The sequence below is a fragment of the Mus pahari genome, chromosome X (genome assembly GCF_900095145.1).
Source record: "Mus pahari chromosome X, PAHARI_EIJ_v1.1, whole genome shotgun sequence".
In the NCBI taxonomy this organism is placed as follows: Eukaryota; Metazoa; Chordata; class Mammalia; order Rodentia; family Muridae; genus Mus; species Mus pahari.
In genome coordinates, this window is record NC_034613.1 from 119,469,545 (window position 1) to 119,495,704 (window position 26,160).

Here is a 26,160-nt window from a genome sequence, read left to right on the forward strand (position 1 = left end):
AATCTGAATGAAACAAAATAATAAAGAACTTCAGTGATGAAAGCAATTTGGAATTACTAAAATATTAGCTGTGATAACAGTAGCTTTCAAGTTTGAGAAGATTTGTGTAGGTCCTAAGGTATCTTGAGCCCTATCTGGTAGGCAGTGTACCAATATATAAGAAAATATTTACTCTCCCTGAGACAAAGCATTTCTGGGTAGTTGACCAGGTAGTTCAGGCTGGCCTCAAACTCACTATCCTCCTGCCCCAGCCTACTGAGTGGTCTTATAATAGGCTTGTGCTATCATACCTGGTTCTCAAATTTTCATTTATGAAAGGATAATTCTGCACTCAGTGAGATGACTCTATTGATAAAAGCACTAGCCGTGAAAATCTATTGTCTCAAGTTCAGTTCCATAGAGGAAGAGGAAGGAAAGAACTGATTTCTGAAAGGTGTTCTTTTACCTCTACACATGTGTAATTCCACACATACATCACACACACACACACACACACACACACACACACACACACACACACACACCTCACAAAGAATAAATAAACTAAAGAGTATTTCTGGCAGGAATGCCGAGAATGGAATAGATACAAAACTAGGGAAGAAACCAAAAAGACGATTATAGTCACCAGTTATGTGATAAGCTGATAAATTTTGAGCATTACAATAATTTGATATGGGGTGTGTGTTCAGATAAGGGGAGAATGAAAGCAGATTGGGAGCAAAAATGGCTTGTAGGTTTCCAGTGTGGAACTAACAGATGATGTCAGTAATTGAGGAGGTGGTATTAAAGGACAAGGCATTTTATTTTGGACATTCTCATTCAAAGCACAACATACAACATTGCACTTCTTTTCTCTTGTCTCATATAGTAGCTTCATCAAAAAGAAATCAAATTTCAAGTTTCTTGAATACTGAATCCATTTAATAGAGAATCTTAGAATTTTTATTGCACTGACATTGACCATTTACCAGATGCTAGGCATTGTACAGTGGCCACCACTAAACAAGACAGACAGGATACATGCCCTGGGGAGCTTATCATTGAGATTCAGTGTAGCACACTGCTTAGGGGCCAGGGTGTAAATCCTGGAACCATCACTCAGCTATGTGACTGAGAATAAATTACTCAGTGATTCAGTTTTCATTTCCTCATCTACAAAATGAGTCAATTAGGGATTTTTGTCAATAGGTTATTGTACAGATTTAACAACTTAATCCATGTTAAGTGTTCAGAACAGTACCAAATATACAAAAAAAAGCTTAATAAATATTCCTTATTATTTTGGTGTGTGTGGGAGGTTGGAAAAATCAACAATCAAGAAAGTAACATTTTAGGATAGAAACAATAAAAATAATTAAAATAGCTAGATTTCAAAGCACTGAAAACAAATCGGTGTGTAGCTGCTTTAAATAGTGACATCTTAGACAATAAAATTTATGCTAAATTCTGATTAAAAAGGGTTAGTCATATGAACATATTTATATTGTTTGCTCCATATTAAACAACTTCAATACTTGGTCCAAATCTGCCAAAAGTAAAGTTGTGTTGTTTATGTATTGCTAATGTGACTTTTGCAGTAATAGCAGAGCTGAGTGGTTGAGATGGAGATAGTATGTCTCAGAAAGCCTGAAATATTTCCATATGCCCATTTCAGAAAAAGGTTTGGTTATCTCTGTTCTAGGCAGAGGGAACATCACATACAGAGGCCATAATCATGGGCCAATGTAGAGTGCTCAAAGACCTAAAAGACATACTGAGATGGGTAAGAGCAATAGCAATGTGTCCGACTTAAAGCCAACTTTTATTCCACTGGCCATTGCTTTGCAAATTCTGTCTTTCCGCCTGCCCTTCTATTTTTTGTTAGACAGGGTCTCACTATATATCCCTGGCTGGTCTTCAACTTTTGTGTAGATCAGGCTAGCCTCAAACTCATAGAGAACTGCCTGACCTTGCTTCTTACATGCTGTGATTAAAAATAGGCACTACTAAGCCTTATCACCCCTTCCTTTATAATAGCTGCTCATCTCTAGTCTTTTAATTTAATATTAATACTGTTCTCTGCTTTGTGTATTCCTAAGGATCAGTGACAATGTATCATGTGTGTATGCATGTTCATGTGTGTTCAGGTATATATATATATATATATATATATATATATATATATATATCCATGTGGAGGCTAGTTACTTAAACCTTAGATGTCAGTTTTCATGAACCATCCACCTTATTTTTTTCTTAAAGACAAGAGTCTCATTAGAAACTTTGGATCCTGATTAGGCTAAGCTGGCTGGCCAGTAAATCCCCAGGGACCAACCTGTCCCCCACCTTTCCCATACTGGGATTAGAAGCATGTGCAACCTTGTCCAGAATCTGTGTGGGTCCAGAGATCAAATTCAAGATGTCATAGTTGCATGACAAGCATCTTACCAACTCATTCATCTTTTCCAGATTGTCAGTTACCTAGGAATAATTTTTTGAATTCAGAGCAACTTTGTTTACCTACTGTAGGTCACTTTACTCTTTTTTTTTCTTGTGGTTTTTTGAGACAGGGTTTCTCTGTATAGCCCATGGCTGTCCTGGAACTCACTTTGTAGACCAGGCTGGCCTCGAACTCAGAAATCCACCTGCCTCTGCCTCCCAAGTGGTGGGATTAAAGGCGTGCACCACCACGCCTGGTCGGTCACTTTACTCTTAATAGGTCTATATTAACAGGATTGATGTCTTCAATTTTTGCCTTGTTTTAAATATTTATTTTATGGCTATCCATGTTTAGTTTGCATGTACATTTGCAGACCAGAAGAGGGCATCGGATCCTATAAAAGGTTGTGAGCTGCCATACAGGTTCTGGGAATTGAACTTAGCACGTCTGGAAGAGCAGCAGTGCTCTTAACCACCTAGCCATCTCTCCAGCCCCCTCATTGCCTCATTTTAAATTTGCATCCTGCTCTACTTCATTTCACAAGTGAAGCTTTTGATTAGTATTAATAACTTAATAAATGTATTAGTATTAATAAATTAAGATTTATTAATTTGTTGTTGATCAATATACAACACACACACACACACACACACACACACACACACACTCCTCTTTTATCTATATGACAGTGCTTCCAAAACTTTTCTTTCAAGGTTGTTGGGCATTGTAAGATGTGTTTTACTGTGGTGTTAGAGATGGGATTCAGTGTCTTACATATATTAAATAAGCATTCTACTATGGACTACCTTCCTATCCCCCTGTGATATGGTAATCAGTGGATAGACAATAAATGTTTCATGGTCAAACATGTTGGGGGAAAATATGAAACAAAGGACAAATAGATTTTATTTCTGACAGAACTTCTTAGTCTTCATATGCTAATATGTGCTGGGAGTCACTAAGATAGTTTTTAGCTCTTTTTTCTTACACGTGTTTGACTAAATCCTTCCACCCTCCAAAATACCAGTTCATATCTTAAGGGGCGGTAGAGTTTATTACAGAGCCAATTTAATAATTAGAATATCTGCAGTTGAGGCTCTGAGTCATGTGTCTGGCCTCCCATCATGAGCCTGTTACGCCTGTACTAGTTCTGCCAAAAGAGCCTCTCCATATTCTCACTATGTGTTGAAAGTTAGGGTAAATCTAGCTCAGGTTGCAAAGGTCATCTCTGGACCATTCATTGTCTTTCATCAATTTACTTATATTATGTGGCAAAACTTAGCACTTATGATCCAGGTACTGTTTGATGTGTTGGAGATAGACCAGTGATAGATAGGCAAAACTCTCACTCTCGTGGAATGCATATTTGTGTTTGTGCATGAATATATGAGGGCATAAAATAAATACGTGCTATTTTTTTAATCTGGTGATAAGTTTCCAAAATAAAAAAGGACTAGGGAGCTGGAGATGGCGCTACTTTAGGTGGAGTGATCAGAAAGGATTATCTGATCAGGTGCTATGTAATCTAAGAGAAGACATTGGACAGACATATGGAGAGTCGGAGGAAATACACTTCGGAAGAAAGATAAGAGCATGTGATGTTCTTCGGGGTGTCTAAGAGTGGTGTGTCTTTTCTTTTTTTAAAAAATTTATTTATTTATTATATGTAAGTACACTGTAGTTGTCTTCAGAATTCCCAGAAGAGGGCATCAGGTCTCATTACAGGTGGTTGTGAGCCACCATGTGGTTACTGGGGATTTGAACTCAGGACCTTCAGAAGGGTAGTCAATGCTCTTACCCGCTGAGCCATCTCACCAGCCCCTGTGGTGTGTCTTTTCAAGGGTATCAGAAGGCCAGTGTGCTTGGATTACTATGGGCAAGGATGGGAGTTGTCTAAGATGAAGTTAGAGAGTTTGGCAGAGAATGGCTACTGCCAGGTCTTCTATACCTTTTGCAATTTGCAATTTATTTTAATGGCAATGAGAGGAGACAGAGTTTGTAGCAGGGGTTGAGGTTTTAAATGATTAGATCACGGGCCAGAAGTGGGAAAATGAAAACCTGACTCGATTACCAGTTAGATGTTGGGCGCTGGGGCATGGAAAGTGTCTAGGATGGCATGCCAGAGTCTGTTTTAGGTAGCTGGGTGATGCCACAAAATGAAATGGAATGGGCATAAAAAGTAAGAGGACCTTTTTGGCCACATTCTTAACATTAGTATATGAATCACAGTGGAATATGAATCACACTGGGATCCATCAGTATATGAATCACAGTGGAAATCATAGGACAAGAGGGTCTCCTACTGAAGTGACTATTTATGGAAAGGGGAGCCCAGGCCTGACTGAGCTCTGGGGGTATACACTCTTCAGGGATAGAAAAACAGGAGGAAGAAACAAATAGAACCCGTGGAACATGTAGTGAGGTGGTAGGAAAACCAGGAAAGGTGTGTTGTTGTGGAAGCCAGACTGTTGATTGGGAAGGCCTGGCTGGTGGTTAAGATTTAGATTGGCCCTGATGGCACATTAAACCTCTAGGACCAATGCAATGCAGAGAGCAAACATACATGTTTATTAGAACAATTCAGAAAAGTTATAAAACATGAAAACGGTAGCAGAGTGGAAATGAAGGAATAAAATGCACCAGGCACATGCTATTTCTCCACAGTAGGAACATAATTATTTTGAACCACTCTCTCTCTCAAGCAGACTATGGAGTGCATTTACCACTGGAGTTTTAGAACAGTGTCCTATTGATGAGGCTATGCCAAAAGTGCTTTTCTTCTCACCATCCTGTTAAGAGCTGCTTGGTTAGAGAAGCTTTTGGTCAACCTCTGGATTTCAGACAAGTAGCTGCTCCTTTTGAGAGCAGTATAAGGTCCCCTTCTGCAGAAGCAATGATGCTCTTGTACAACAAAATCACCCTTCTGTGATTTTTTTCCCTTGTGGAACAGACTGGCCTCTGTGCTGTTCTCTGAAGAAAGTATCTGGAGCCACTCCCTCCCCCTTACATTCTCAGTTGGAAAAAAAAATAGCCGATGAGCTGTCCCTTTCATACTGCAGGCCTGTGGTGTGGTGAGTCAGCTCCAGACTAATTCAATTAAACACCTCCAGCTGAATCTGTCAAACATCTTTTTTTTTTTATGGGCCCAGATTTATTTTGTTAATAGGATCAACATATGTTATATACAAAGGTAACCATTAAATAATTATAAACAAATAATTTCATCACATACTCCCAGCCAATTTTGCATCTCATGCCAGATACAAAACATTTACTTTAATAAATTTACAGTGAGCAATTTGCATAAAACCGTTGAAAGTGGGGATATTTTCAAAGCAGCTGCTTATGTGATGTGATTAGCAAAATCTCCCCATCCCCCACTCCCACCCACACAAGCCATTAGTCATTCCTTTGAATTAATACATTGAAGGCCTCTGTTAAAATTAAAATATTATCTCCTAATAGAGAGACAAATGAAACTATTAACATTTAGCTTGAGTTAGTTGATTGAATTCCTTAATCACTTAGCAAGGTCCTTTGCGAAAGGAACCCAGCAGCTGTTAAGTTGTGAGGAGGGGAAAGGAAAGGTCCAGAACATTCCCTAGGGAGGAAAGGCAGGGTTGGGTGTTGTGTGCAGGTTTCTCTTAAGCCAGGGACTCTTTCTGAAGCACTGGAAACTCAGGTGCAGGGGAGATGGGCTAAAATACAAAGGGTGGGGTCATTTTTTTTAAATATTTATTTATTATTATATCTAAGTACACTGTAGCTGTCTTCAGATGCACCAGAAGAGGATGTCAGATCTCATTATGGATGGTTGTGAACCACCATGTGGTTGCTGGGATTTGAACTCAGGACCTTTGGAAGAGCAGTTGGTGCTCTTAACTGCTGAGCCATCTCTCCAGCCTGGGTGGGGTTCTTTCTTTCTTTCTTTCTTTCTTTCTTTCTTTCTTTCTTTCTTTCTTTCTTTCTTTCTTTCTTCTTCTTCTTCTTCTTATTATTATTATTATTATTATTATTTTCTTTATTTACATTTCAAATGCTATCCCGAAAGTTCCCTATACCCCCCCCCGCCCCTGCTCCCCTACCCACCCACTCCCACTACTTGGCCCAGGCCTTCCCTTGTGCTGGGTCATATAAAGTTTGCAAGACCAAGGGGCCTCTCTTCCCAATGATGGCCGATTAGGCCATCTTCTGCTACATATGCAGCTAGAGACTCGAGCTCAGGGGGTACTGGTTAGTTCATATTGTTGTTCCACCTACAGGGTTGCAGCCAGGTGGGGTCATTTCTAATGGGTGAGAAAAGCCATTAAAAGCAAATCTCCTTTACCAAGATGGAGCTAGCTTTGTTCAGGTACACCTTAATGACAGTGGTCACTCCGTTATGTTCTAGAATAGTCTTCCCTGCACTGTGGCAGATCTTACCAAGTGAGACTGGAGCACAACTGAGTTCTCACTTCCGTTTGTGACTCATTCTTTTTTTGTCGTCATACCTTTTGTTTTGTTTTAAACTAAACTATCAAAAAGCTTTCCTTTTTTTAAATTTTATTTTAGTGTTCAAGACAGGGTTTCTCTGTGCATCCCTGACTGTCTTGGAACTCACTCTGTAGACCAGGCTAGCCTCAAACTCAGATCCACCTGTCTTTGCCTCTCTAGTGCTAGGATTAAAGGCCCGCACCACCGTGCTCTACCCATAAAACATTCTTAATGCACAATATGCAGTTATTGAAAGATCTCCATACAAACCAATCTCAGTTCTAGGTTCGAATCATGTACAAGGTGTTACCAGGCTCTAAGATCTATCTTCCACAGGTGGAATAATCTATAGTTGTCCAGTCTGCTACTTCTTTCTTTCCCCTTTTAACAACATCCTTTGACACTTTAACCACTTTTTAGTGTTCAATTCAGTAGCATTAAATACATTCACAAAACAAAGTATTTCTAGAAACTTTTCAAAAATCCAAGACAGAAACCATGTATGCTTTAAAGGACGTTTCATTTCCTTCTCCCACTGGTCCCTAGCATCCTTCATTCTACTTCCTATTTCTATGCTCCTTACCCTTTAAAATTGTTTCTAAAAGGTCAATTAAAACATTTGAGAAATACAAAACAACATATGCAGTGCTGGATGCTTACCCGTCATGGTTTGGGTTTGAAATGTCCCAGCAAAAGCTTATGTGTTGAAGGCCTTGCCCTCTCTGTACCAGTGGGTGTTCCATGCAGGTCCTTTGGGAATTATCTGAATCATAGAGGCTTTAACCTCATCAATGGATTTGTCCATCAATGTATTCATGATTTAAAGGACTATTGGGAGGTGGTGGAAACTAGGAGCTGGGACTTGGTTATAGGAAGTACGCCCTTTTGGGACTCTGAACTCCTGTTTTCCACCCCTTTGCTTCTCCTCCTCCTTCTCTCTCCTCCCTCCTTACTGTGAGGCCAGTTCCTTTACAGTCCTGTCATGGTGTGCTGCTTCCCCATAGCCTCAGAACCAATAGGACCAGTGACTACAGACTGAAAACTCTGAAATCATAATCCAAAATAAATCTTTCCTCCTAAGTAGTTTCTCAGATTTTCATCACAGTAGCAGAAAGCTAACACTGTTTCCTTCCTATGCCAGACCTCCAGGTAACCAGTGCAATCAACTTTACACATATATTTACCTAGAATACTTATTCGTACACAAATATCTCTCCTTCCCTTTTCACATTACTAGACACATTGCCCTTAGTTTCCTACTTATTAAACAGCCCGGGTCTCTCCGCAGGCAGACTGACTCCAAACAAATGTAAATATAGATGCACATTATATATAATTATTTTTAACATTTCTGTGGTGAATTTGCCCAGCAAATCAGCAGATTTCTGACTCATGAACTTAAAAGAAATTAAGTGTTTTATTGAGTCAAAGGTCCTATGGTATAGGACCTTTACCCATCTGACCTTGTCCAAGAATACAGTATAATCTTGTTAATCAAATGCAACACACCTCCACTGTTTTATTTCCCATTTTCCTGATTAGTCATGTTAAACATCTTATTATCTGCTATTTTCTCTATTTTTGAAAAATACCCATTTAAGTTCTCTGCCCCCTTTCAAACACATATTCTAGATAGTAAGTCCTTATCATATATGGTTTTAAAACATTTTCTTCTATTCCCAGTGTGTCGGTTGTGTACTCTGCTGTGTAGGTGTTGGTGCTATGGAGTCTCATTTGTCTGGTTTTGCTTTTGTTGTCTGTGTTTTGGATATGACACATTAACTTATACATCTCTCGGTGCTGTACTTCCTTTTAGGTAATGTGGTTGGGTTTTCCCCTTCATTTCCACTCCAGTGCTCTCTAGCAGGTTTGTTTAACAGTGCTGTTGGCTGACTGCTATTGGTTCCCTGATAAGACACACCCATCTACCTTCACTTTTTTTTCTTCTGGATTTGTTCCCAAGCACAGTAATGGGAGGCCCATGTGAGAGGGGCTGTTTTGGATTGCTTTATTCCTTCCTCATTTTGAGTGGAGCTAGAAAGAGTATCCTCTGAGGTGGTTTCCTTCTTCCATCTACCTTTTAAGTGGGGGTGGGAGGTGGTAGTCTTTGAGCCAGTGATAGGTTAAAAGACAGGCTGTATCCAGACCAAGGAGAGACTCCTGGCTTCCAAATGGATCTTATTCGGGACATTGAATTCCTGGATGGCTAGCATCTGCCTCATTGTCCTCTTGGCAATGACCCTTTTGTATTGGTCAAGGATCTGAAGGTGCAAAAGAAACCTTACCCCCTACACTTTTAGTGGCTTTAATCCACCCAAACAACTTGTGTCCAAGTCCAATAGAACATTGCCATTCTCCCTTTGTCAAAAGAAAAAGGGGTTGGGTTTCCTTCAATTGTCTGCCCTTCTCTGTCTCCTCCACTATTTTTGTTCTACTCTCTAGTTAACTTTGCATACAACAGCTTCACCAGTAGGACCTGTGAGGAGGATCCAGACACATTCTTTTCACTGGCGAGTGCAACAGCCTTCTCCTTGCTCTGATCTGGGGGTTTGTGGATGTAGAAGGGAGGTAGGTGGGTGAAGAGTTTGGCCACAGTCTTCCTTCTGCGCTTCACACACACCACCCGCTCGTGGACGCGCAAACACTCACACACTCTCTCTCTCTCTCTCTCACACACACACACACACACACACACACACACACACACACACACACACACACAGAGGCTCAGGCCCCTTCTCCCTGTGTCTTCCATCAAGATGACAGGGTGCTGGAGAAAAGGCTGCTGGAATCAGCTGGTAGGTACAGTAGTAATCTGAACCCCACCCACCCACTGCCTTTGCTTGCTCAGGTTTCTCCGGTCACTCCTGCCAGGGGAGAAAACAAGTAAGCGCGCCTCCAGAGGAGGGGCACGGGGAGTTGGGAGTGGCGGGGGCGGCGGAAGGTGAGCCTAGGAAGGTGGCCCAGCGCCCCTTCTGCCCGGCCCCTCCCCGTGCTCCCGTAGGGTGTCAGCCTCGGCTCTGCTTGCCCCCACTCCACCCTCCTTTCGAAGGGATTGCCTTTTTTTTTTCCTCTGCGGCGGCGGAAATGACAGTGTGGTGCTGCGGTGGTGTCATGGTGCTGCCTCTGGACGGAGAGGCGAAAACTCTTTAAGTTTAGCCCGGGAGACCTAGACGCGGGAACGTCGCGGTCTCCCTGCTGTCCCCCGTGGGGCGCACGGGCTGGCGGATTCCGGCTGTTGCGCGGCGGCGGCGGCGGCGGCCGCAGCGGCGAAGGCGGGCGGCGGCCTAGAGTGGTGGTGGCGGCGGCGGCGGCAGCGACAGCGGCCCGGGAGCTTGCACGGGAGCCCGAGTCAGCTAGCTGCGGAGGCCGGCGAGCGCCCGGCGCTCCCCGGCGCGCGTAGGAGATGGCTGGCACCCGGGAACAATATGGGTAAAACGCGTCCCCTCGCTGAGGCCCGGGGGGTGGTGGGGTGGCTAGTGTCGCCGCCCGCGCAGGGCTTGGCCACCCCGGCTCTCTCCTGCTGCTCTTCAGGTGCCGCCGGGGCTGGAGCTGGCGGAGGACACTTGGGCTGGGGGCGGGGGGGGCAGGAGATGGGAGAAGGGTCCAGGCGGCAGTGGCAGGGCCCCGGTTGTCTGTCACAAGGTAGTGACCCGGGCTCCTGTCGCTGCCCTCGTGGGAAGGAGTTTGCACTCCTAGATCCCAGGCTGGGGAATGGCCCGAGGCCTCCCGCTTGGCCAGGCCGAGCAGGGAGAAAGCAGTGGAGCGGCTCAGCTCTCCTGGCGCCTAGGCGCAAGTCTGGGAAAGGGCGCAGCCGCCTTCCCACGCTCCCGCAATCCACGGCGTCCTCGGCCCGGGCGGCGCCCCGAGGTCGGCGGTTGGCTCAGTGGTGCTGGCGCAGCAGCCTGAGATTCCGTGGACACCCTACGGGCGGGAACCCCGGGAGAAACTTAATTCTCCCTCCCCTTTTCCTCCCTGCTGGGGAAGCGATCTTCAGGTCTCTATCTGGGTGGTTCTTTATTTCTGGCCTAGCTGTGAAAGCAGCCCCGTAAGGGGGGGGGGAGAGGGAAAACTTGAGTGTGTCCATAGGACTCACTGCGACTGAAGCAGGGACAGGGGAGCCTTTTCCATTCCAGGCTCGTAAAAATTACTGGAACATTACTGGTGATGAGCTGGCTTGGGTTGTTTCGCACTTCACGTGCAGCATAGTATTTATTTATTTAGGAGGCATTTCGATTTAGAGCAGGAAATTAGGATCCCGGGATGGTTGGACTTCTCACTTTCCCCACTCTTCTGCACTCCTTAGATACTGTCTATTCTGCCTCTTATTCCTGCCTCACGTTCAAGCACCCACATCTCCCACCAGAGTTCCTGCACTCTCAGCTTTTCTCTGTCCACCTGTGCACATCCCAGCAACACAGCTTCTCGCCTTTCAATCACTTTGATTTTTTGTGTGAAGATTTTGGAGGGTGGGGCTGGTGAATGGCATTAGTTGTGTGTCTCTAAGGAGGAGTATTTATGAAGCAAGACATTGGAAACTGTAATAGTATACAACTATTGTGTGGGGATTAATTAATCCCGATTCTCAAATTGTACCATAAGGGCTGACTTTAATCCCATTCCATTTGCTCTCTGAAATCGAATCAGTTCTCTGACACTATTCCAATAGAAGATGGAGTTGCCAAATGGAGAGTTCACATTCTTGCTCACTTCTGCTTAGGGAGCTTTTGCTGTACCCTAGATTCCTATCCCAGCATCCCCACCTTTTTTTTTTTTTTTTTAACCTCCTCTCTGCTCATCACTGCCCCAAGGGAGAATCAATCTTTGCTATTTTTATATATTCCTGCTCAATCAATTAGCTTAACACAGACTCATAATATGAATTAGATTTCTCTTGATTGTTCCTTACAAAACTCGTTTCATGTGGTTGAAACACAAGCCTGGAAGCCAAGAAGATCAGAAAGTTCATTCCAAATGTGACGTTGCATTGGCTTTACAGCCTTTAGACATTTGTATGACCTCTCTTTCACAGTTGCTACACTTGCATAAAAGGCATAATATTGTGTACTGGGTATTGTGAGTATTGGCTTGGTCCTTTGAAGATGAAAGGATTCTATAAACCTCAGCATTATACTCTTCAATGAAAGCACTTCATTTATCCTTTATTGGGTTACTGGATTGACTGGGTATAAATGGGAACACTAATTTACAGGAACCCTAATTTGCCATTATTAGTTCCCTTGAGATTCAAATTATCATTGTAATTTAGAACTTAAGTCAATTTGTTTCATAAATGTATGTGCAACTGAATGGAAACATATACAATTAGGCATAGAAAATAATGGTGATGATTTTAAGTCGAGTCATAAATCATATTGATTACACTTTACCCTAACAATGTGAGTCAGACTCATTTGAATATTCGACCTCACCCATTTTTTTTTTAGTCTACATGGGGGGAGTTAGTTAATGACCAATAAAAAGTGACATAGTTACGTTTAGGTCTGGCTATATAAGCACAATTAGCACCTAGCAGCAGTGAGTCAATATTTTTCAAAGCACCTTTAATGTACAGAAGCCTCTGCTGGCTGTGTTGAGTGAGGACCTGCCCTTGACCCAGTATTTTGAGCTCATATTTGCCCTATGCTAAACTCTACTTACAGCTCCATGGCTAGGATATGGTCAGGGTGTGTGATGTGGGGAGTGGGGAGAGAGGGTTATGACACATGAAGGGCTGTCTCTCCTATTTACTTTCATGACTACTGGGATTCCTGCCTAGCATGTTGTACCTTGCAAGACCACTTCTGAGAGGCACTTGCTGCAAATGAGTGGCTTGGCTGCTTCACAAACATATCATCTGAACAGTGCAAATTGACTTAGATAAAATTGGTTTGGTTAATCCCTCCTCTAAGAACAGGGCAACTTGCTCCAACTTGCAGGTCTTAAAATAGTGCTGGTGGAGTGTCATAATTGCATCCAAGTAGTGTTCTGAGTGGTGAGCCTTTCCATTCTCTCCTCCCATAAAATCTGCTGACACCACAATTAGGAAGTAAACTACAGAAGAATGCTTTTTTAATCATTGGCTTGATGAAGAGTGAAGACTACTGTCTCTGGTCGCTAGGTTCCCTTTGAATTAGAATTTCTCTTTTTTAACATGGATGTAGAGCCCCTAAAGACAGGGATGCGGCACACAGTTATGTCTCAGATGGCAGTTTTTTAGAGATAACTGCTTGGCTTTGTGTGTCTGTCATTCAATCTTTATAGATATTGCTAAATTTCTAGATGTTAGCAATGGGACTCAGCTGCTAGAGGAGGCCTGAGGGTGTCTGAGGGTGCTCCAGTTCCATTTAGCATTGACTTTTTGTTCTGTCTTCTGTGCAAAAGAAAGCTGTGTCTATGACATGCCTCCTTAAGCAGAGTGTCCTGACTTGACACACTCTATCATTAAAGTATGAGGTATGACATGTTCATGATGGATAGAATAAGACACTCACTTAAATTTTTACAGTTATTTATTTGTGTGAATCTGTGTGCATATGAGCATGCATTTGTGCCATAGAATACAAGCAGAGGTTAGAGGAAAACTTGTGGAAATCTACTTTGCTTCCACCGCATCAGTTTTATGGATCAAACTCCAACCAGCAGTCTTGGTGGTCAGCAAGTTTACTTGCTGAGCAGTTTCACTAGCCCTAATTATAGTCACTTATTTGAAAATTGGGTACAAAGTATGATATTGTGCTGTGTGTATTTCTGGATCCTCAACAAATACAGTGTTCATCACTGAGCGGTAACAGAGGAGGCTAGAAAAGTGCTTCTCTGTGTGTTGAGTCACAGCATCAAGTGAGAAGTTCAGATGACTGGTGGCAAGAGAAGACAATCCCACTTTATTGTCTGCCCTGTGCAGACTGATAGTGCCTTTTCTCACTTCTCACCTTCAAGGGCCAAGAATCCTGTCTCCATCCATTGTTATAGATTACAACTGCAGAAAGTTTTCTGTGGACTGTAGAAGGCTGTGGGCTGTAGAAGGCTGTGCTCTGTGGACTGTAGAAGGCTGTGCTCTGTGGGCTGTAGAAGGCTGTGCTCTGTGGACTGTAGAAGGCTGTGCTCTGTGGGCTGTAACAGGCTGTGCTCTGTGGGCTGTAGAAGGCTGTGCTCTGTGGGCTGTAGAAGGCCGTGCTCTGTGGACTGTAGAAGGCTGTGCTCTGTGGACTGTAACAGGCTGTGCTCTGTGGGCTGTAACAGGCTGTGCTCTGTGGACTGTCACAGGCTGTGCTCTGTGGGCTGTAGAAGGCTGTGCTCTGTGGGCTGTAGAAGGCTGTGCTCTGGACTGTAACAGGCTGTGCTCTGTGGACTGTAGAAGGCTGTGCTCTGTGGACTGTAACAGGCTGTGCTCTGTGGACTGTAGAAGGCTGCTCTGTGGGCTGTAGAAGGCTGTGCTCTGTGGACTGTAGAAGGCTGTGCTCTGTGGGCTGTAGAAGTCCGTGCTCTGTGAACTGTAGAAGGCTGTGCTCTGTGGCTTTTCCTGTCTGCTACCTTTTCCATCCTTTTTTCTTCATGACCATAATCACATAACATTTTTGATAAACTTCCAGAAAGTCCATAAACATGGCAGAGGCATTTGGGGAAAAGAAGTGACACCATCCCACCATCACATTCTCCATGTGCTATTTGCCTGAATAGAGTATACACTAAGGTGTTGGTTTAGTGTAACTGGGTTAGAAAAGTGTGGGTTCTTGTTTCTCCACAGCACCCTGACTGCCTGACCTTGGGCTTTGTCTTAGCCTCTTTCTGCAGGTCAGACTCCTCTGATTGATGATGAACAGTATCCTCTGGCTCTGGATCATCCTTTTAGAGAGACCAGATGATCTGATAAAAAAAACCCATTATATAATAACAACTCTTCCTGAAACCTAAAATCCTAATATTTTACAATTTGCTCTGATAGGAACATAATGTGTAGGCATGGAAGACAATGCTGACTTAGGAGAACAAAGTGTGTGTGTGTGTGTGTGTGTGTGTGTGTGTGTGTGTGTGTGTGTGTACAATCCAGAGATAGAAAAATGGTTTATAGTTCAGAATCCTCTATCACTTCATCTGTAGCCTTTTGTTCAGTGTTGCTAGGATCCATGTGCTTCCCGGGAGAGTAGAAGCTTGATTCAAATAGGCCTCTGTTTTCTGTCTCTTGTTACTGATCAGAACTTGGGGTCCTCACAGCCTAATTCAATAGAGTGCCCTACATACATATATTACAAGTTTTATTATGGAAAAGTAGAAATGACTGTCCATCCTAGTAGGACACTAAATACTTTAGAAATCACCAGATATTTAAAAATGCATCATTGAAAAAACAGAGGATTGGAAGTTCAGTCTTAAAATGGATGAAAATCTACACTAGCTTATGTGAATAACGTTCTTCTTCATTTGTTCCCCAGTCTTACAGCTCTGCCAGTGTAGTCTGCATTATGAATCATACTTAAAATTCTTGTCAAATATTTTAAGTTACCTCAGCAAATCCATTTTTGGTTACCTTGATTAATCATTTTTAAATAATATTTTTATTCTGTGAAAATTTTATACATTTCTACAATGTATTTTGATCACACTTTGATTAATCTTTTGTATTTGAGGCAGATTGGGACTTTTGGTCTTGTTATTTTGATATTCATTTTAATATTTTTGATGACTGAATTATATAAAATGCTCAAAGTGGTAGGTTTAGGAGCCATTTATTAGAAGGGAATAACATTCAGTTTTTAAACTATAAAATACTAAGTAGGCCTTAATGCCTGTTAGTCAGGACCTGGATCAGTTCTCTGTCCTAGCCAGTAATCAACCTCCAGTTCTGAGGTCTCTCAATGTATGATGGGAGCCTAAAAGAAAACATTACAGGGGCTAGAGAGCTTGCTCAGTGGTTAAGAGCACTGACTGCTTTCCAGAGGACCTGGGTTCAATTCCCAGCACCCACATGGCAGCTCACAGTTGTCTGCAACTCCACGATCTGACACCCTCACAGAGACAGACATGAAGGCAAAACACCAATGCACATAAAAATAAATGAATAAATTGTTTAAAAATCAAAACAAGGGGAAACTAGAAATAATTCTTCCCTCTGAAGGACCATATGGGAACCTAAATGTTAAGACATGTGAGTATCAGTTAGAACCGTGGTTTTCCTGGGATTGTGTGGAAAAGTATGAGTGTTTTCTTTCATGTCAATTACATTTGTGATGAATTTCCAAGTGTTTCTAGCTTGCAAAAAAAGTGTTCTGGATGTATTGGGTGTGAATGTATGATGTAAGTAAATGTAATTTTAAAACAGGTTAATTTATCTTATCGTCATGGAATCCTCACAAGAGTATATGTAATGCATACAGTGGGTGCTTTTGTTCTAAAAGATAAAGAGGCTATGGTCCAAAAAATTTAAATGTTTTACCTAGCATCGTTAGCTACTATTGTCAGATAGAAGACTTTAAGAACACTTTAGTAAAAGAATGAAACAGTGGTTTTTAAATATATATGTAACTGTATTATATAAACATATTATTATTTTAAATATAGTCATTGACTACCTACCTAACCTCCATTTTGCCTTCTATTCTGAGTTCTCATCATATAGAATATAAATAATTTTATGCATTGGCTATCTTTATGTTAGATTTCTTTTCTTAAAGCTGCTGTGTAACCCAAGCTGGCTTTGAAATCATGTAGATCAGGCTGTCCTTGAACTAACTTGTGATCCTCCTGTTTCAGCCTTACAAGTTCTGGGCTTCCAGCCATGTACCAACATTCAAGGGGCTCCAAATGATCTTTTCTGAACTTGAATGAGTCATGCGCTTTTCAATATGTTCTTGGATTTGGCAGTTTTCTTTTTCAGGTCCAGGAGATGTTTTTCATTGGTTGAGACTCACAAGGTGTTCCCCTCCCCTTTTGTTGTTCACTGGAAAGTTTGATAAATCTCCCTGAGGTACAGCACGTAAAACCATCTACTACACTTCACTTTAGCTTAGACAAAGGACATACACCTTGCCCATCTCTAGCCGTCTTCGTGACAGTGCTTATCACTTCTTAGCCTTCCAAGTTACTCTGGTAAAGAAGAGTCATGTTTTGAAGAGCTAGTTTATAGTATCCAAGATATCTTATTTGCATGGTAATAAATAGAAAGAACTCTATAATAATAGGCTATCTGATCTAGAAAGCATCTTAAAGGAACATCTGGTGATTCTAGTTCAACTTGAACAGCATTTTGCACTTGAAGAAAGAGACTGGTTTGTTCATACTCCAAGGAAGATGTATAGTTTCTGGTATTCTAAGAAAAGTCTCATGGGAAGTTCATGCTAATACCCTGAAAGGTTAAAGCTAATATCCCAAAGAATCGTTTTTGTATTATTTTTAAAGATAAAAATCCAGCACTTTCCTCAATCTATAGCCCAAAGGTCAAGCTTAGTTTCACATTCGTGGTTTTTCTGGGAAGAAGGGTAGACAATAGCTCCCCAGGGAGAGAGTAAGAGGCCAGAGCATACTCAGAAGATCTGGGATATGAAAACTAGATAGGCTATTAGCTGTTGGGATAAGTAGGCATTTAGTTATGTTCAAATGGCATTTCAAATAATAGAATTCTGTCAAGTGCAGATCACAGCTGCTTGATCATAACTCTTGATCAGAGTTAGCTAATGCTAGATTTGGAGGGCAATACTTAAATCAATTTTTCATCTTGTAAGTGCAAAACGTGTTATGTTTTGAAATCATAACCACTTTCATTGAAGCATGTCCTCTTCCTTTTAGGTAGGAGTGATGGTGCATGACTGTAATTTAAGCACTAAAAGGCAGAGGCAAGAGGATTGAGCTTGGCCCAGGTTACTCAGTGAGCCCCTGTCTCAAAAGAAAAAGAAAGAGAAAGAGGCTGGAGAGAGGCAAGCCCTTTTTGCATTTCTATACAGGCACACAGCATTTTAATGCAGCACCAATAAGTACTTTCATTGGCAACCTCATCCTTCCCTTCTCTTCCTACTTCTTAACAAAGCTCAGACTGAAAAGGATAGACTGTGAAGATAAACTATGCAGGAAAAATCTAGTAGAAAGAGTAAAACCATACGTGTCTGTTTATACACCAGTAACTAAAGTATATGGAACTCTTTAGGTTGTAGGCATAAAGATATTTATTTCTTGATATGTCAATTGTTTCTACCATTTTGTTCATTAATTCATTTATGGCAAGCCATTGTGTTTTCTAGAGAAAGCTTCATGATTATCTGTCATTGGGTTAGATTCACATTCTTCTGCTGTAATTCTCAAAACTTTCTGAAGTTGCAACACTTTCTTGTTTTCTTTCTTGTTGTGTCCCTTCCTCTGCTAAAAGTATTTTGTGATGTAGGTAGGAATTAAGTGGGTTTTAGCAACAATTTAAATATTTTTAAGTAAATAAGAATTGAGGCTTAAGAATTTTCTGACACTCATTGACACCATGTAGTAGATGTCTCCTAGCATTGCAAGACCAAGATAGGGGACCAGTTACTTAGAAAAAAAGAAATAAGCTATTCAAGCTGGGAGCAATGAAGCTCTTCTGCAATTCCAGCACTAAGCAGGTGGAGCAGGAGAATCAGGAGTTCAAGGTCATCCTTAGGTACCTAGTGAGTTCAAGGCCTGCTGAGATACATGAGACCGTACCTGGAAAAAAATAGTAGAAGTAAGCAATCCAGTAGAGTTTATGGGCACTACATAATCACACAATTTGCAGTACATTGATACCATATAGTAGTTATCTATATTAAGTTTGATCTGACTTTGAATCTCTTTTTCAAGACTGAGATGTGGTTCACATATCATAGTAGTCACCATTTTAAAGTATACAGCCAAGTGGTTTTTAATGTAGTAAAACACTTGTGCACTCATTACCACTGTCTAACTCTAGAATATTGCCGAAATTCCAGAAAGAAAGTCCATACATATTTGTACTTACACCCACTCCTTCCCTCTTTTAGACCTTGGCTACTATTATGCTTTCTGTTCCTATGAGTTTCCCTATTCTAGGAATTTCATATAAAGGGAATCACACAATATATTACATTTCTGTACTGGCTTCTTTCATTTGGAAATATATTTTAAAGGATTGTCCATATTGTAGGTTCTATCAGTACTCCATTTTTATAGCCAAATAATACTCTATCATAAGGATAAACCATGCTTTGATTTTTCATATATCAGGTGATGTGCTTTGGTTGTTTCTCTCTTGGCTACTATGAATATTGCTGCTGTGAACATTGGTGTGCATGAGCTTTTGAATAAACACATTTTTTTATTTTATTCAGTATAGACCTAGGAGTGGAATTGCTTGATCAGATGGCAACTTCACATTTAACTCTGGAGGAAATGCCAAACTATTTCCCAAAGCAGCTGTACCATTTTACATTTGTACTAGTAATATATGAGGGATTCAATTTCTCCACATCCTGGCAGACACCTGCTACTTTCCCTTTCTGTTTGTTTGCTTTGTATTATTGCAGCTATTCTAGTGTGTTTATTTGGTTTGCATTTCCCTAATGGCTGATGATGTTGGATATCTTTTCATGTGCTTACTGGCTATTTGTTTATCTTCTTTGGAAGATCCTTTGCCTTTTCATTCATTCTGTTGATGGTGTTGTTTCTAGCCCTAAAGGTTTAAATTTAGATGAAGTAGCATTTATCTCTATTGGTTGTTTGTAATTTTGCTGTGATCTAAAAAAAAAAATCCTGTTGTCTAATCTAAGGCATGTCAAATTTACATGAATTTTTTCCTCTAAGACTTTGGCTATTTTGATTCATAGACCATCTTCATGTATTCATCTTTAGACTGAGGTGGGGTTTTTTTGTAACCCAAGATCTCATTATGTAGTCCACAGTGGCCTTGAACTTGTTCTGATCTTCCTGTCCCCACCTCAAGTGCTGGGATTGCAGGCACACACTACCATACCTAGTTTTAATGATTTTTCTATGTCGTAATATAGCTTTCTAACTTCTTTTCTTGTGCATGTAGGGATGAAGTTACCCCAGAACTATTTGTTGAAATTCTTCTTCTTTTTTTTTTTTTTTTGCTGAATTATCCTGGAACCTTTGTCAAAAACAAGTTGGCTATAAACATACAGGCTTGTTTCTAGAGGCTTTTTTTTTTCTACATTTGACTATTTCCTGTGCTATTTGCAAGCAAGTATGACCTTGGACAAATTACTTTCTTTGTAATGCTAGTACATACTTTTTAAAATTTATTTATTATTATTTTCTTTATTTACATTTTAAATGCTATCCCGAAAGTTCCCTATACCGCCCCCCCCCCGCCCACCCACTCCCACTACTTGGCCCTGGCCTTCCCCTGTGCTGGGTCATATAAAGTTTACAAGACCAAGGGGCCTCTCTTCCCAATGATGGCCGATTAGGCCATCTTCTGCTACATGTGCAGCTAGAGACTCAAGCTCAGGGGGTACTGGTTAGTTCATATTGTTGTTGCACCTACAGGGTTGCAGCCCCCTACAGCTCCTTGGGTACTTTCTCTAGCTCCTCCATTGGGGGCCCTGTGTTCCATTCAATAGCTGACTGTGAGCATCCACTTCTGTGTTTGCCAGGCACTGGCATAGCCTCACAAGAGGCCATTATATCAGGGTCCCTTCAGCAGAATCTTGCTGGCATGTGCATTAGTATCTGGGTTTGGTGGCTGATGATGGGATGGATTCCTGGATGGGGTAGTCTCTGGATAGTCCATCCTTTCATCTTAGCTCTAAATTTTGTCTCTGGCTAGTACCTATTTTTTAAAAGAAAACCCTAAAAACAAAAATTGGTATTGTACTGATGCTTAGATAGTAATGGAGGTAGGGAAATGGAGGCTAGTTTCAGGCAGGCTAAAACAGCACTAATGAGAATCAGGGGCCCTAATGAATAAACAAATGTTTGAGGAACTTGCAAAAACTATCCAATTCCTCAAATTGGCTAATGATGTTACTGAGTCACAATTAAACAAATGGAGTGCCAGGCGTGGTAGTGCACGCCAACTACCCCATCATCTGTAGGGAGGAAACAGGACGACCGGGCATTGGAAGTCAGCCTCAGTCTGACATCAGTGATCTTAACTAACTTAACTTATTGCAGTTATGTTAAAATAAAATAAGATGTGGCTCATTTAAGTAATTTTCTGCATTTTCTCTCTCCTTCCTTTTTTTCCTTTTGTTTTTCTTTATGTTAGACTTTACTGTTATGGACACCTCCAAGAGTCCTTTGAAAGCTTTGAACAATATTCTTCTGGTAACAAATGGCATTCACACACTGCAAACATTTCTAGGAGGTCCAGAAACCTCTAGTTAAAAATCCCTACTTTGACCTTATATAAGGCCATTGTGACCTAGAACGTGTTTCCCTAAGTTTAATTTCATAGTGAGGTTCAAGGGTCATATTGATTTGGTAACACATTTTAGGGATTCATATGAAGTTAAAGAGATACTTCTCCATATCATTTTCCCTTTTAAGACAGGGAAGCTGTGGCACCTTAATGGAACATGGAAATGTGACTTTCTGCAATGTCTGAGCAACCTGGGTAGTTTTCAACACAGGCATTGTGGAGTGCTTGAAGCTCTGAAAGGGGCTGTAATAGAAATACAGTGTCAGATGGAGATAGTCCTAAAGGAAGGAGTCGGAAAGAGGCAGAGGGTTCAGAGGGACAGAGAGACAAAAATAGAAGCGGAAGCCAGCCATTTAGAAACTCTCTTATAAATAGTCAAGATAACTTCAGTGAAGGGGCTGAGATGATAGAATAAAGGTGTAGGAGACAAAGCACAGGCATTGGCATGAGAGTGATTTCAGTTCTGGGTTTGTGTTTCTGGTTGACTTACTAATGACTCTGTGTCTCATTTTCCTAAGTCTATGATAGGTCTAGTAATGATCCCATATTCACAGTTCTGAAAGAATTTAATGTACATAAAGTGCTTAGCATAGTACTCAGAACACATATAAATAATCAATAAATACTACGTGCCTTCTTACATTTGCTCTGAGTAATACGTTATTGACCATTATTTAATACCAATTTTGTGCCATGAATTATCCTGCTATGAATAAAAATACAAAATTGTTGATGTTCACCAGGAGAGGAATTAGTAGGAAGTACATATATGCTAATGTGAATGTTCTAGAAACCCCCAGTATTTGAAGTAATAAACACTTTCTAGGATTGGATGATAACATTCACCGTTTAAGGAAACTGCATTTTTTTTTCAAGAATGGTCAGAGGGTGTCACTTCATCTGAACCAATGTTTAATTTGACTTTCAGATGAAATTATCTAAGGAAATAGTCCTACCCTGTGTGGAAGTTGTAATCTTTCTTCTCTAAAGGCATTCAATTATAAGGTCCCTCTTTAGACCTATGGATGAATATACTTAAGTACCTGAAAATCATAAAATAAAATTATCACGTCTCATTTTTAAAAATGTAGCTAAACAAACCTTTGAACCTACTAACCTAACTGGGAGTGGCTGCCTTATAAAGAAAACCCTTCCCATTTACAGCCCAATTTACTGTAGGACGTTCATTAAATACCTGGTTAGTTCAGTACATTGAGTGGATTTGATTTAGAAACATTCTTTGTGAGTGCACTTATTTTACTTAAGTGCTAGATATAATTGTGTTCAATATTGGTGATTCCCATGAGAGGGTTATGCACATATTACTACTCACTGACAATATTTGAACAAATACCAATGGAAGAATCACATTTTTAGGTCCTGATGAAGATTTTTAATGCTAGTGAGATGAACAAGACTCCTCACAATCAAGAAATGCCCTTCTCTCTCTTATTAATAGAACCAACAGTTTCATCCAGGGAGACATGCTTTCTATTTGTCATTAGTGAGAGCTAACTTAGAATATAAAAGACTCATAGCAATATTTCTATGTCCAACTCTGAAACAACTGTGGGAAAATGGAGAGAATGACAGACCGTTAGCACTGTCAGTTGGGACATTTCTTTTACTCTCTGGTCTGCATGAAAATGCAGGTTACCAGATTGAAAGTTTCCTGGCCGTTCAACTTACAATTTCCAGATAGATCTTGATTTTTTATCTAGTCATGTTTTAGAAAGCATGAATAAAAAACACCTGGGAGATGAGTTATTTTTTTTTTAAACAGGCAGGTGCTAGCTGAACAAATCTGTAACAATAAAACCAAACAGAAGCTGGAGGAGCAGTTGTTACAGATTAAGTCCACATTTGGAATTCTACTCTACCCAACTTGACCAAATTAAGGAGTTTTCAAAGGTTAGGGTTTGAGAAAGCAAAAAGGAAAGGCATCATCTTTTGTCTTTAATGACTCTGCTTATTAGAGATAGGATGAAACAGATCTCCATGTGTGCTAATGTAAAGTAATTCAAGTTCACACTCTGGAGTAAAATGTATTATTCTGCACTGAAACTGCATTTTCCCAAAGCTGTCTGTCTTTTTTTTCTTCCATGCAGGCACTTAGAATGGAATCATTTCAGGAAAGAGAGAGCTAGTTTGAAATATAGCCTTGTTTTCCTTCCCCTGGATGTAAAATAGGAGCAGCCCTTATATCTTGCCTTGACATGAAATAGAGTGCAATATTGGAGAATAGGGATTGAGAAATTTGTAGGGCCTCCAACTCATCACAGTCTCAGAGAAGAGATGCCAGTGGAGAATTTAGGAGGAAATGATCTATGCTGAGTATGGGAGCTGGAATGGTAATGGTAATCAAGAAACCAAGACATAGAGGTAGCCACTTGCTTCTGTTTATTGGTGAAGGAAAACAAAACAAAACTTAAAAAAGAAAAAAAAAAAACAAACTCAGGCAAGTGTCTAAAAGAAGGTTTGAAGGAGAATGGGGTACAGAAAGACTTCCTGATTAATTTTCCAATAATCTCTATTGCTTAAATGTCCCTGGGGAGTCTATCAGGCCAAAAGTCTCCACTGGTTACAATATAATTATTCTGCAATCACTTTTCCTTCGGAAATGCTTAATGACTCTTACTTTGTCTTACTTGCAGGTGAGAACCCAGCCTCTGCGGTTCTTAATGCCTCAGCAGGATTATTTTCACTAAAGATGGAAACACTGGAGTCGGAATTGACCTGTCCAATCTGCCTCGAGTTATTTGAAGACCCCCTTCTGCTCCCTTGTGCTCACAGCCTATGTTTTAGCTGTGCCCACCGCATCTTGGTCTCAAGCTGCAGCTCCGGTGAATCCATTGAACCCATTACTGCTTTCCAGTGTCCTACATGCAGGTATGTTATCTCGCTGAATCACCGGGGCCTGGATGGCCTCAAGAGGAATGTGACCCTGCAGAACATTATCGATCGCTTCCAGAAGGCTTCAGTCAGTGGGCCCAATTCTCCAAGTGAGAGCCGCCGGGAGAGGACTTACAGGCCTAGCTCCGCCATGTCGAGTGAGAGAATTGCATGCCAATTCTGTGAGCAGGACCCTCCGAGAGATGCTGTAAAGACATGCATCACCTGTGAGGTCTCCTATTGTGACCGTTGCCTTCGGGCCACACACCCCAACAAGAAACCTTTCACCAGCCATCGCCTGGTGGAACCAGTTTCAGACACACACCTTCGAGGGATTACCTGCATGGACCACGAGAATGAGAAGGTGAACATGTACTGTGTATCTGATGACCAATTGATCTGTGCCTTATGCAAACTGGTGGGTCGTCACCGAGACCATCAGGTCGCTTCTCTGAATGATCGATTTGAGAAACTAAAGGTAAGCAGTATTTGCTCCCTCACGATTTTGATTTAGTATATAGTTGTACAGTTAGCAATAAACTGGGTCACTTTTTTCTATATGTCAAAGAAGTCAAGTTATTTTCATAGAGAATAACCTACTCACTGCAAGTTTTCCCTGGGACTTATGTATTACATAAGGCTGCTTGTGTTTATGTATTTATGTGCGGTTCTGGGGAAGTAAGCCCGTGGTGTACTTCACAAGGGTAACAGCAGTCTTTCTCTTCTGTGACACATTGTGCATTATATATCTTTGCTATGATCTCCCCACCTAGTCTTTTTAGTATGTGAGTACCTGTGTAGGTGTACTGAATTTAGCATGTGTGTTAATTTGCATACATTTGCCTGGGTCTCTGTGGAGGTGTGGGTGGAAGTGTCTGAGTGTATCTATGCAGATGAGAGATTTGTGGAGGACATTAGTATATGCGTGTGTTTGCAAGGTCTGGGGATGCTACTCAGTGATAGAGTGCTTGCATAGCAAGTGTCATGACCCTGGGTTCTAACACCAGCTCTGCAAGAAACAACGACAAAATACCTCATCAGTACAGGCAAAGAAAGCAGTGTTTAGCATTAGCCACTGCAAATTGCCAGTGAGCACTTCACTTAGAGCTAATTCTTACACCAATAGATCACCAAATCAGGAGGTGTGGTCAAACAGCTGAACCAAAAGTGAAGAGTGAAAGCGGTGAGTTTGTGCATAGGTTTGCTGTTGTCAGCCCAGGCTAACACACTAGTTTGCAGGTTCCATCTTACAAGTCTCCAGTCCTTTGTCTTCAGTGGGCGGGGTTTGTGAAGTTATGTTAAATACTATTCATTGGCAAACCTGATTGCCTGGATTTTGAAAGGCCTTTTACCTCACTTTGATGGTCACAAATATCAGATGTAGCCAACTGTTGGGTTCCTATTGCTTTCCTGATATGGGGTATAAATTTTCTCAAGAAGGAAGCTATGTCACATAGATTCCAGACTAAATCAAATGTTTACTGCTAGCTTTGGCATCACACATACTAAACTTGGAATGACACAAGGATGACACACAAATTTGTGAAGCATTCCATATTTTGCATAATCAGAATATATTGTATGGAAAAAGTATCTTCAATTTTAAAAGTTTACATTTGTTAATTTTAAATGTTAAATGTCTCAATACTTTTGGAAAACTAAAACCTGTAGTGTACATTAGATGCTGTTATATACAATTAAATGCATAATTGCCCATATTGCTGTATAATTTAAAACAATTGTTATTTCTGCAATGAATATTATATCATCACACATTTAATTATGTGCTCATTATAAAATAAAATGAAATTTAACAAAAATAAAATGTTTAAATGAATAGTAAGATTACCACCCCCAAATAGACTCTAACTGTACATAAGCCAGGCTAGAAGGAAGGTCCAGATAGCATGGGGAAAGGCAGGAAGGTAATGGAGGCTTTTCTTCTGTTAGACTCTGGTGAATTTATTCAAATTTACATGGAAGCCGGGCGTGGTGGCACACGCCTTTAATCCCCCAG

At 40.9% G+C, this 26,160-nt stretch overlaps 1 protein-coding gene across 2 annotated transcripts in view; it reads left to right on the forward strand.

The window, feature by feature from the left end:
* The first annotated feature begins 9,623 nt into the window (after nt 1-9,623).
* Nucleotides 9,624-26,160, forward strand: part of Mid2 (midline 2) — a 100,213-nt gene continuing 83,676 nt past the window's right edge. The window contains exons 1-2 of one of the 2 annotated variants that reach the window (XM_029534308.1): nt 9,624-9,690; nt 23,906-24,621. In XM_029534308.1, coding sequence (XP_029390168.1) covers nt 23,962-24,621 — 660 coding nt within the window. In that variant the 5' untranslated portion in view covers nt 9,624-9,690; nt 23,906-23,961. Of the gene's footprint in view, nt 9,691-9,755; nt 10,325-23,905; nt 24,622-26,160 lie in introns of those variants that run through there. The other variant, XM_021187644.2, reaches the window with a different exon arrangement.